The sequence below is a fragment of the Chenopodium album genome, chromosome 9 (genome assembly GCF_948465745.1).
Source record: "Chenopodium album chromosome 9, dcCheAlbu1.1, whole genome shotgun sequence".
NCBI classification, from domain to species: Eukaryota; Viridiplantae; Streptophyta; class Magnoliopsida; order Caryophyllales; family Amaranthaceae; genus Chenopodium; species Chenopodium album.
In genome coordinates, this window is record NC_137842.1 from 5,602,977 (window position 1) to 5,615,404 (window position 12,428).

A 12,428-nucleotide genomic window follows, 5' to 3' on the forward strand; every position below is an offset into this window, starting at 1 on the left:
TTACTCCTTCCGTCTAAAATTAATCGTCACTTATTAACGTGTTTAAATTTTTGGAAAAAGATGTTATGTTTGCTAAAATAATACAAGTATGATTAATATTTTGGGATCGTCTTAAACATTACTCGTATGTCATTACTTAAAAAATATCGAGTTTTACTCCGTATGATATAATAATAATAATTTTGCATAAAATATGTTCCACGGAGAATTATGAGTTGTTGGATCAATAAGATGGGTGTAACATTTGGTGAGACACTCAAATATATTGTGCAATCTACTATTACATGGGGCTAAACATGTACAAATCGATATATGATTGGTTAAAGATTTGCGATTGAGATATTCTCGGGCTTTATCACTTAATTGTATCACGGAACTGCCTAATTGACTAGACTCTATGTACAATCGATATAGTGTCCTGTATCACAAAGTTGTCTAACTACCTAATCGATATAATTATGTAATTTGTATAGAGAATTGAAAAGAAAAAATTGTCATTTTAAGGTTGACTACCATATAAACATCCAAGAAAAGGCCGTAAAAACTTAACTAATGAAGAGGTAAATCTTTACTTGCAGAGACGTACGTACCCAATGACTAAGGCCCTGTTTGATTCACCTTAAAAAAAATAATATTAAGTAAAAATAAGTTCAGTTCAGTAAAAATAAGTTCAGTTTAGTAAAATTAATTTCAGTTCAGTAAAAATAATTTAAGTTCAGTAAAAATAATTTTACTTCAGTAAAAATAAGTTCAGTTTAGTAAAAATAATTTCAGTTCAGTAAAATTAAGGTGAATCAAACAGGGCCTAATAAGAGTTGAATACTTGAATGTTTAATTATTAGACCAAATCAAGAAGGATGAATTTCCCACAAAATTAAAATATGTACAAGCATATGAAAAGATAGAATTGAAGGAAATATAATGATTTAATTGTGAAAAGAAAGCAGCTGTAAGCCTTTAATCAATTGATAAACTAGAAAAGCATTAAAGATCAAAAGGAAGTAGAAATGGGAAATTATGGCCTGAATATATTTGTATTGGTGTAGTGTAATTATTCACAACTTCTTTTCTATGTTTTGCTAAAGATGTTAAGTAGCTAGTTTACTTTGTGATATCAGATTTTACATTCAAATAATCATTAGAATAACATTCAATTTCAGGTCCTTTAAGTAGCTTATGTACTTGTCAAAAAAAAAAACTGTGGCATATGTAACCAAAGAAGACTCATATGCTATGATTATTAAGCTATAAATCTGAGATAGAAAATACAGTACTATACAAACTATTGATCAATTATATTAATGGTCCATGGTTCAATCTAAAAAGTAATACTCCCTCCTTCACAATATCTCAGATGACCATATTTCTGTTGTGTATATTATTAAACGCGGGTCTAGACCGTACCCGCAAATCAATAGAGAGAGTCCACTTCACAAGTTCAAGGAGGTTCCATTCCAAAACCATATGGCAATAGGAGGAGTAACCCCTTAGCCTTATAAAGTGTTTAATGCTCTCTTCTTTTTATCAATGTGGAACATTTATATTTGTTATTTGGTAGGATAAACTTCAACACTTCCCCTCACATTTAAAGTCCCTTTAACTCAAGGATCACTTGATCCAATTTAATTTGGCCCAAAATACTTAACGCCATTAAAGGTCCCAAACTTTAGGCCTGACAATATACTCAAACCATTAGAGGTCCCATACTGTGGGCCTGGCTCTGATACAATATTAAACGCGAGTCTGAGCCACACCCGCGAACCAAGAGAGAGAGTCCACTTCATAAGTCCAAGGAGGTTCCATCCCAAAACCATATGACAATAGGAGGAGTAACCCTTAGCCTTATAAAATGTTTAAGGCTCTTTAGCTTCTTTTTATCAATGTGAGACAAGAGCATTCCCAACAATGAGCAAAAATTGGTTTCTTCATTCTCTCTCTACCCACTTTCTCTCTCTTTTAACCCATGAGCATTTTTGTAATCATATTTTTATCCCACCAATGATAAAAAAAAAATTCTTCCCCATTCTCTCTCTAGTACATCTTCTCTCTTACTTTTACTAATATCCTATTATATTTCTCTCTACTATATTATTTTTAATTATTTTTTTTACTTGCATTGTGGACCCCACATGATTACTATTCATCTTAAAAAATGCTCATCCTATGAGCAATTTTCATTTTGCTCATGAGCGTTTTTCAATATGTTCATTGATGGGGAACATCTTCTACCATTTTTGCTCACCATTTTTGCTCATGAGCAAAAAAATGCTCATTGATGAGGATGTTCTTACATGTGTTATTTGGCTGGATAAACTTTAACATATATCAATGAGCATTATTGGACAAAGTTTTCTAAGTTAAACGATTTTAACCATATAAAAATAGAAATGGGAAAAACATTATGGGATGAAAGGGGTATATACTCTACAAACCATGAATGAAACGCAGCCAGCGTGGAAGATATATAATTAAGGGTCGTGTGAATGAATGTTTAAAATGTTGGACAATGGTCGGTGTGACATATCTTATATGACGTACAAAGTATGCACCAATGCACTTGGACATATGAGCAGATTGAAAAACTTCTATACATGAAGGCCATGTTTGGTAAATGACTTTTTGGTTAGTTTTTGGCTTTTGGCTTTTTTATGAGGTCAAACAGCCAAAAAATGTGTTTGGTAATTGGCTTTTTAGCCAGTGAAAAAACTGGCTTTTAAGCCAAAATGAAAAAGCTGCTTTGAGTAGCTTTTTTGTTGGCTTTTGGCTTGTTGGCCCACAAATTATCTAATAAACAGCCAACTACCAACAATTAATTTACCAAACACTTTTATAAACAGCCAGCTGCTTTAACAGCCAATTTCAAAAGCCATTATAAACAACCAAACATACCAGCTGGTCAAACAAGCCAAGTGAACCAGCCAACAGCCAACCGCCAACAGCCACTTGCCAAACAAGGCCGAAGTAAATATGCACCAATGCAATTGGACATGCATGTGAGCAAGATTGAAAACCTTGTAAATCCATATAACATTGCATTGGCACAATACTATATGTACTTCATAGCACCTACCCTTGACATTTATATCATCATATTATGATCAAGCAAGCTAACAAAAATACATGTGTAGGTATTGGCAAACGGCAGGAGAAAGAGAAGGCGAAAATCCAATGGCAAGTCCTCTTCCTTATTTTTTCATATTCGGCATGTCCACACCTTTTATCATTCTAGCCATTGCATTTGCTAATGGATGGATAAAAACTCCCAATTAGATAAAAATAAATACTGTATCATATTGTTCAAAACTATATATAGTATATCAGGTTCGCAGCAGGCATCTATATCTGTCAGCAGATGAGATTTTGTGTAACTAGCACTTGGAGCTTCTATATATATACACATACAATGACATACTGTTGGATGCTATACTTACACACCCCTTTTGTATTGTGATGCATAATATGTTATATGTATGTCTCGAATGCTCCATTTTGATGCATGTTCAGTTTATAGTAATAGAGGTCCAAGTTCACGGAGCCATTACCTAGAGTACGCACCAATATTAATGCACTGAGCCAAATACTATTAATACTACCAATTTGGCAGGCAGCCATGCATCTACTACCAGATTTTGTGTAACTAGCACTGGGAGCTGGCTTCAATATAAGTACATAGAGTTTTTGGATGTTATACTTATACTTACATGACTTTTCCTATGTGTAAATATCAAATCCGAGCTTTCCATACACAAATAATCGCCCCTTAATTCTTTTTATAAAGTCAACAAAAAAAATTGGCTCATCCACTTAACTCATGTGATATTGACTCCTAACGCTTTCAATGCATCTTATATTTCGTGTGAGTCAATTTACTTAAAAAGTATTTCGCATCTTTTATCAATTTAAGGCCTGTTATGATAATTCAATTCAGTTCAATTCAACTCAGCTCCAATCAGTTTAATTCAGCTCAGCTTCAATCAGTTTAATCCAGTTCATTGTAATTCCTAATTTCTTTCTCTCATAAACTTTTCATTTCAGCTCAGCTTAGCTCAATTCAGTTTAGCCCCAAGTAGTTCAGTTCAGTTCAGTTTGGTTCAGTTGTTTTCAATAAATCGGAATAAGCCCTTAGTGTCTTATTTTTCAGCTACTATTCACACACTTTACTAAATAACTAGATATACTTCCTCCGTTAATGGTTAATTGCAACAAAGGGGTATTATTTGTGAGATATAAAATATTTCTTTGTTGCAATTAACCATTACGGAGGAAGTATATACTTGAGTATGGAGGGGATGCATTTACAATATGTATCCAATCTTAATGAAAATATATCATTCCCGTGTAATTACAAGTTACAACCTTATCAACTAAATTAGGTTAAATTTGCTATGTTTTCCAAATTAATATCTTAATCATATATTACCAACCGGCCACTTTGGTCGAATACGACAAATTTCATGAAATTTGGATAAAATTGCATTTCTTACGATTAACATTTTTAATCTGTTGTTTTAAACGGTAACAGTAGTACAAGAAAATGCTAAATCGTAAAAGTAACCTCGAAAACTATCCATTAAAAAAACAAAATTACTAAAAACTATAGTGATAAGCGAAGCAGTCCAACCTTCAAAAGCAGCATCAGATCGTCGCAAAAGACAAAATGTGTAGTGCCAATTACCAAACTTTGAGGGGATTAGGTACAAAGTACATACAATTTAATCCTCTTGTTCCCTCCACTTTTAAATTCTTTCAAAATTAAGTTATGATCAAAATTAAGTATTTCCTTATATATATTTGAGTATATATGAGTAAAAGTTATGACCAAAATTAATATAATAACAGTGTACAAAGTTAAACTGTATCAACTATATTGGAAGATTTAATATTTATTTTGTACTTCTAGTTAACGAGGGTATATAATGCAAATAATGAGTAGTAGTATAAATTTACACCTCACTAACTATAGTTTACAAAATCACTTTATTTAGAGAGTAATTGCATTGTAAAATACTTTATTTTACTTTCAACATAGTTTCATAGTATACACTTTTAGGATGTGATTAAAGAAGATAATTTAAATGAATGATTTTAACACTAGGATAAGAAAGCCATGTGTATTAATGGAAAATATTATACATAGCCCTTAGGGCTACATATAAGCATTAAATTTACACTTGAAAATCATAAAAAATTAAGAAATTATAAAAATATACTTCCTCCGTTCTATTAATATTGCAACAATGGACTTTTTGCACTATTCATCACTCTTGTTTGACCATATAATATGAGTTATACGTTAAGCAAAATATAGTCAAGTGGGATCTTGTTGGATTCGTCTCATAAAATACTTTCACAATATCAACTTTTTATAATTTTTACTCTTACACAATTATAGATATTTAGCATATAAAAGGTGTTTCGGGATGCGTAATTTCCTCCTTGTTGCAATATTAACAAAACGGAGGAAGTAAACACTAATTACACTGATTTATGCGTGTTTTAGTCATGAATTCCTAATTTTATACAATTTCCAAAAATGTATTTAATGTTTATATATAGCCCTTAGGGCTACATGTAGCATTACCTTATCTGTTTACATTATTATCTCTTCCTCAAAATATGTGTCATTAAACTGTACTGCAAATATAAGAAAACAAAACAAGTATTAGAGTACCCACATCCATTATTTATTTGGGTGGTTATTAAGAGAGAGAAAATGAAAATATTAATAAAATATTGAGGAGAGAGAAATTATTGGGGTATCAATTGAATAACCAGGTTATTCAAATAACCGGTTATGTATATGGTCATGCAATTTTTTTTTTGCTTTTTGGTTGACATGGATGGCTAAGATTTTGACACGTAATACAAATATCAATGGTTGAGATTTGCTCTGAATTTATAACCGTTGTAATTTTTGTAACGGCCATAATTTTTAAAATACAATTCTAAAAAAAAAAAAATACACCAACGGCTCTATTTTATTTTTCTCTATAAAATGAGCCTAATATTGAAGTATTTTGAAACAACTTTTTTTAAAGTGAAAATTACTCTTCTTATTAGCAAATTGTGTTAAGATGAACATTCCAAAATCTAACAGAAATAAAAAATCCACAAAATCTCATAACTCATCACAGCCCCAAAATAATCCAAATCCTCAACCTTACTATTCTAATCTTCCAATTGATCTCAACTCAGATTTAGATACAAATTTTCAAAATTTTCCGAATTACGGTTCACAAAATCTCAATTTCTCAAATCCAAGTACTTTCACTCCGTTTCCTTTTCAACCACCACAAAATCCTAATTATTCAAATTCTCCAAATGTTATCCCATCTTTTGAAAATATTCAAATCTCTCAAATTGATTCAACATTTCCCATGTCTCAACATTTTTCTATGTCACAAGGTGATGGTGCATTTCCGAGTTTCGATTGTTCATACACATCGAATGCATCAGATGACGAAAATGAACCAGAAGTTGAAGAAGGCGAAGGTAATGAAAGAGGTAATGAAGGAGGCAATCAAGATGGAAGGAAATTTTTTTGGTCAAAAGCTGAAGAAGTGGTTCTTGTGAAGGCTTGGCTTGAGGTTAGTCAAAATAAAAAAACTAACACTAACCAAAAGGGGGATGTTTTTTGGAGGAAAATTGAGGAAATGTATAATAATGTTAGACTATACAAACAAAGGTGTTTCGAAGAAGGTACTGATCGGGTAACACGAGAAGATTTGTTGAAAATGAGGGGTACGGAGCAACTTAGAAACCGTTGGAGAAGGATTAATGCTTCATGTTCTAAATTTTGTGGCTCACATGCTCATGCTGAATCAAAAAAGGGAAGTGGTATGAATGATGAAGATGTTATGAAATTAGCATATAGTATATATGCTAACGACAAAACAAAGTCTTCATTATGCTCTAAAACCTTTCAAGACAAGCATGTTTGGGACATCTTAAAACAACATGAAGCATGGAAACCAAGTGAAGATGTTGTTAAAAAATGCAAGGAAAAGACATCCACTCAAGGAAGTGACTCAAAGAGATCTCGTATCAATGAAGCTGGAAACTACTCCTCTTCATCAAACCCAGAAACACCAACCAGTGGTGATATTGGGTATTCAGGCTTTCCTTCTAGCAACGAATCTAGCAAAAATAAAGGAAAGAGCAAGGTGCCAAACATGCCAAGTGGAGCATGGCAACAATGGTTGGACACTGCCCAGAACATGAACCTTATAAGGCAATCAGAAAATGAAGTTGAACTTACAAGGTTGCAACTAGAAAGGGAGAAAGAAGCAAGGAAGCAAAGAAAAATTAATATGGAGTTATTTAAACACCTCGATTCAAAGCCAAACTTATCTTCGGAAGATCAAGAATTAAGGAGCACTTTGTTGAAGAAGTTGTTCCCCTCAGACTAATGTATTAGTGTATGGTTGATTATTGTCGTAATGTTGGTTGATTTCAAATAATTCCTTTTTTATTGTTCTTTTTTATGTACTTAAGGTCTGATTTGTAGTTTGAATATTTTTAATAAGTTGTTGTTTGAGGATGTGAATGAATTTTATATTGTAATGTCATTATTAATAAAAAAAATTAAGTTAAATTACATGTCTCTTCTTATAATCGTATTATAAGCTTAATAATATTATTCAATACATTAAAGTTTGTATATAATAACATATAATTATTATTGATCTGACTAAACCTATTGATTCACTTTGATATATCACTGCAAAAGATGTACATTGATTTACATTACACTGTAAAGTATTTGATGTACCCAACACTGAAAAGCAAATATTAAATACTAGACATTGATGTACTTAACACTGAAAAGGTAATAGTGAATTTTGTTCACTGATGTACTTAACACTGAAAAGGAAATAGTAGCATGCATCACTATGCTTTGACGTACATAACAATGTTAAGGTGATAGTGACAATGCAAAGGCATGCATCTCCATTACTTTTAAAAATTATTAACTACTTTATGAATCATTGCATGCATGCAAGACTTCAAATTTACCATATAAGACAAAAAAATTACTACATATCATACACACTTGTTCTATAAGATGGATACATCAGAGTGGGATTCCCTTGAACAACCATCCATTTCCCCCTATTATACTTCTACCTTCCATTCTCATATCAAATTTGGTTTTAAAAACATGTCATCTGACGATAGCTCCAACTCTTCTAATTCCTCTTCCAATTCAGAAAATAGCCAAACCCAACGATATGAAAGACGAAGGCAAGCCAATCGCCAGTTCGATCGAATGATGGATGAAGTTTTTATGTCCAATCCAGTTGAAGTATATCAAATATTTAATCAAGTGCCAAGGCCACCAAGGGTTCCCGTTCCAAGGGATCGTGAGGATGGACACAGTCGTTTATGGAATGACTACTTTACCGACCATCCTGTGTTCCCTCCACAATTATTCCGTCGGAGATTTCGCATGAACAAACATATATTTCTCCGAATTAAGCAAACTTTAGAAGAACGTCATCCCTTCTTCCAGCAAAGACAAGATGCTACAGGAAGATTTGGTGCCTCTGCATTACAAAAATGCACCGCGGCTATGAGACTAATAGCTTATGGCACCTCCGCTGATTCTGTGGATGACTACATTCGGATTAGTGCATCTCTTGCAAGAGATTCACTTCAGCATTTTGTGGAAGGAATAGTCTCTTACTTTAGTGATGAATACCTTCGAAAGCCCAATGAAGAAGATCTAGTAAGACTACTAAGGATTGGTGAACGTCGTGGATTTCCTGGCATGTTAGGTTCTATTGAGTGTATGCATTGGAGGTGGAAAAACTGTCCACTTCGATTAAAAGGTATGTTTTCTGGAAGACCAGGTAAACCCACATTAATCTTGGAAGCTGTGGCATCATATGATCTTTGGATCTGGCATGCCTTTTTTGGGACACCAGGTAGTCGTAATGATATTAATGTTCTTGATAGATCCCCATTGTTTAATGATGTTTTTGAAGGTTGTGCACCCTCTATTAACTATGTTGTGAATGGTCGCACATACAATATGGGATATTATCTCACTGATGGTATATATCCTAAATGGGCGGCATTCATTCCTACAATATCACTACCACAAAATGAAAAAGAAGGTCTATTTGCCAAAGTACAAGAAGCTAAACGAAAGGATGTTGAGCGTGCTTTTGGAGTATTACAAGCTCGTTTTGCAATAATACGGAATCCAGCGCTAGCTCGTGACGCATCAATGTTAGGAAAAATAATGATAGCGTGTATTATTATGCACAATATGATTGTTGAGGATGAAAGAGATACATATAAAACGTATTACGATCCAAATGAATATGATCAAGCTACAAATGCGTCTTCAAGTAATGAAAATAATGAAGAGCCTTTTCAGTTCCAAAATAGCAACAACCGAATTGCAAGTTTGGAAACTTACATGTCTAATAGAGCACGTGTTCGTGATGAAGCTATGCATAAAGCATTGAAGAAAGACTTAGTTGAACATATGTGGCTCAAATTCGGTGTTCAAAGTAGGGACAATAATATGCATTAATAGATGTGTAATCGCAATATTATATCATTGTGTTTGTACTTGTTCGCAGTTCGTTATTATCTTTCAAAGACTTTTGTCATTTGATAGAATATATATGTATGATTTTTATTATTGTGGAATGTAGTAGGGTTACAATTATTGTTTGTGTCTTAATTAACGACTAATTACGTACTAATTAATATCAAAATTGCATTATTTTTAAATTTTTGAGATTTTATCTAATTAATGTATGCTAATAAATAATTATTAATTTTGAATGATTATTACCAAATGCATTATTTAATAATAATAGAATTTAAGTAATAAATTGTGTGGTGGGGTTGGGTAAAAGTAGGAGAGAGAAAATGTATAACCAAAATATTATGGTTAACTATTGGCATACATTGGTTATTAAATGGTTATAAGAGTGGTTATAATTGAGGTGGAAGATGGATAAAATAATAAAATAATCAATAACCAAGATGGGGTTGGGCAACCATTGTGTATGCTCTTACGGAACATAAATATGAAAATAAGGAGTATAATTAAAAAGGTAAGATAATGAATTTTAAAAAAATGGAAAACTTACCACTCTTTATCAAAAGTCACAAGTCCTAATAGGCAACAAATTACAATGAAACATTCATCAAAAAAGAGGCATGGTCCCCAACCTAGTAAAATGAATAGGAAATCACACCCTAAGACATTCCTTAGCCTAATTACTCTCCCCAAAAACATTAGCATAATATTAATAATGGTCACACTTGATCTAATTAATTCTACCAAAGTTAGCAACTTTCAACGAAAAAATTAAAATCCAAACTTAAAGGCCAAAATCCTTTTGTTTATTTGCACAAGCTACGTTTTGTAGCTAGAACTCAGGGCAAACACTAAAGAGGTCTCTAAATTGCTGGATTTCCATGTGGCATTGCTTCATTGTTACAGCTAGCGTTCGTATCTAGTCGACATTCGACAAGTGGCTGCATCTCTTTCGGCATGTACCTTAGCTACCATTTGCTCCTTGTAGACACTCGACAAGTGGCTGCATTTGTCTTGCCATTGTTTTCATCAATGTTAGCTATGGGATCCTCACTTGTTTCTTGTAGGAAGACCTTTACTACTGTACTTGATTTGGTATGAAACCTAGCAACCTCCGGTTCTTTTTATAAATCCATTTTGTAAGGGATAATAGATCGACCTTATAATAGGGTTGGCAATAAGTTGTAAAGGTTTAAACCGGGTTAAGCCTCGGCCTCATACTGTGTCATCATGTTGCTAGGGTTACTTGGTACAACCCAAGCCGCAATAGCTAGCTTAGTATAAATACAAAGTATCAGAAATGATACATATGACTAATTTTGTTTTACCTTGAAGTTTTTCACCTTCATAATAGCTTGTTTGTTAATGAACAATTATATTGGCCTTTTCTTGGCTTTTGATTGTTGACATCTTGGGTGTTCAAAATGCTAAACATGTGCGTCAGTTAGAATACATAATTAACACTTTATTACGATTTATTACATATATTTCTTCATATTGCTAGAATTTCTTAAGATTAGTTTAAAGACATCACAAATGAAGTTATTGAAGTACTCACGGAGTACATATAACATGATTTTTGTGTCATAGAATTTATAACCGAAGCTAAATTCTTGTATTACATATATATTTCTCCAAAAGCTTGCTAACTATAAGTCAATTATGTTCATAATTTAAAATGTAATTTTGGAAGGAAAGTCTCTTGTAACATAAGAAACTAGCATGCATGAGTTGTGCTGATTATATACCTTAATGAATAATTAGCACTAAGTTTTTCATATACGTAGTAGCATATACAAGTAAATTATTTTGATGTTTGACAGAAACTTACTTTATTTAGGAATGATCCATAGTGTTTTAGATCTAACTCGCATAATCTTGGCAAGTTGCACGATCAAAAATGATCATGCTTTCCTCATTATGTACAATACATACCCTTTTTAGAAAAAAGGGTTTGGGGTTGTATCCAAAACAAATTTATGAATTTACCAAGCAAATCCACCAACTTGCACTAATTAATACAAAGTTTGAACATCATTAAAATGCACTTTGCAATTTGAAAAAAAAATAAAATAAAAATCCAAGCTCTTACTACCTCCGTTTTTATTTAGTTGACACGCTTTGACTTTAGCACTATTCACACACCTTCCTTTGATCGTGTTTTGTGCTTTATACGTAATGAAAAATATAGTCACGTGGGATCTTGTTAATTTGTCATGTTGTATACTTTCAAAATATCAACTTTTCATAATTTTTGCTTATTGGTAACTAAAGATATTAATGATTGAATAAGTGCATTGGCAAACGTGACTAAAAAAACGTGCCAACTAAAAAGAAACGGAGGAAGTATTAGTTATTGAGCTTAAAAGCAAGCAAATGCATCAAAGGATTATGAGAAATATTTTAAGGTTGTTTTTAATTTGGTTTAGAAAAATCCATTTTGAAGTGAATTTTATTTTATGAAAACAAACTTGGGGGTGGGGGAGGAGAATTAATCTCACTTAGGGCCTGTTTTGATTTACTGAACTGATTGGAGCTTAATTGAAATAGATAGACTGAACTGAATTGAAGTGAATATTTTATAAGATAATGAAATTAGGAACCGAACTAAACTAATATGAGCTGAATTGAAGTGAACTAAACTAGAATTAAGCTGAAGAGAACAAACCTTTATTTTCTTCGTACCCATTGAATCATGTGGAATAATATGATATAAACGAGCTTTAGGCACACCTGGTGTGAATGTCTACTTTATAAGTCCAAGGAGGTTTCACATCCAAAGCGTATGACAATGAGGAGAGTACCAACTTAGCCAAATAGACACAATTTTATTTATATTTTTTTTCTTTAATGTGAGATACACATC

At 32.5% G+C, this 12,428-nt stretch overlaps 2 protein-coding genes across 2 annotated transcripts; both read left to right on the plus strand.

Annotated features, from left to right (window-relative positions):
* The first annotated feature begins 5,658 nt into the window (after positions 1-5,658).
* On the plus strand, positions 5,659-7,574 carry LOC145559466 (uncharacterized). The gene has a single exon (XM_081620891.1). It carries the CDS (start codon positions 6,075-6,077, stop codon positions 7,407-7,409), a length of 1,335 nt encoding a protein of 444 aa, XP_081477017.1. The 5' UTR covers positions 5,659-6,074; the 3' UTR covers positions 7,410-7,574.
* Positions 7,575-8,065: 491 nt separating this feature from the next.
* Positions 8,066-9,544, plus strand: LOC145557369 (uncharacterized). The gene has a single exon (XM_081618553.1). The coding sequence runs from the start codon at positions 8,066-8,068 to the stop codon at positions 9,542-9,544; it is 1,479 nt and encodes a 492-aa protein (XP_081474679.1).
* Positions 9,545-12,428: the final 2,884 nt, after the last annotated feature.

Bases quoted from the DNA above. Each gene is read 5' to 3' on its own strand.
- LOC145559466 (XM_081620891.1), top strand. From the start codon at position 6,075: ATGAACATTCCAAAATCTAACAGAAATAAAAAATCCACAAAATCTCAT.
- LOC145557369 (XM_081618553.1), top strand. From the start codon at position 8,066: ATGGATACATCAGAGTGGGATTCCCTTGAACAACCATCCATTTCCCCC.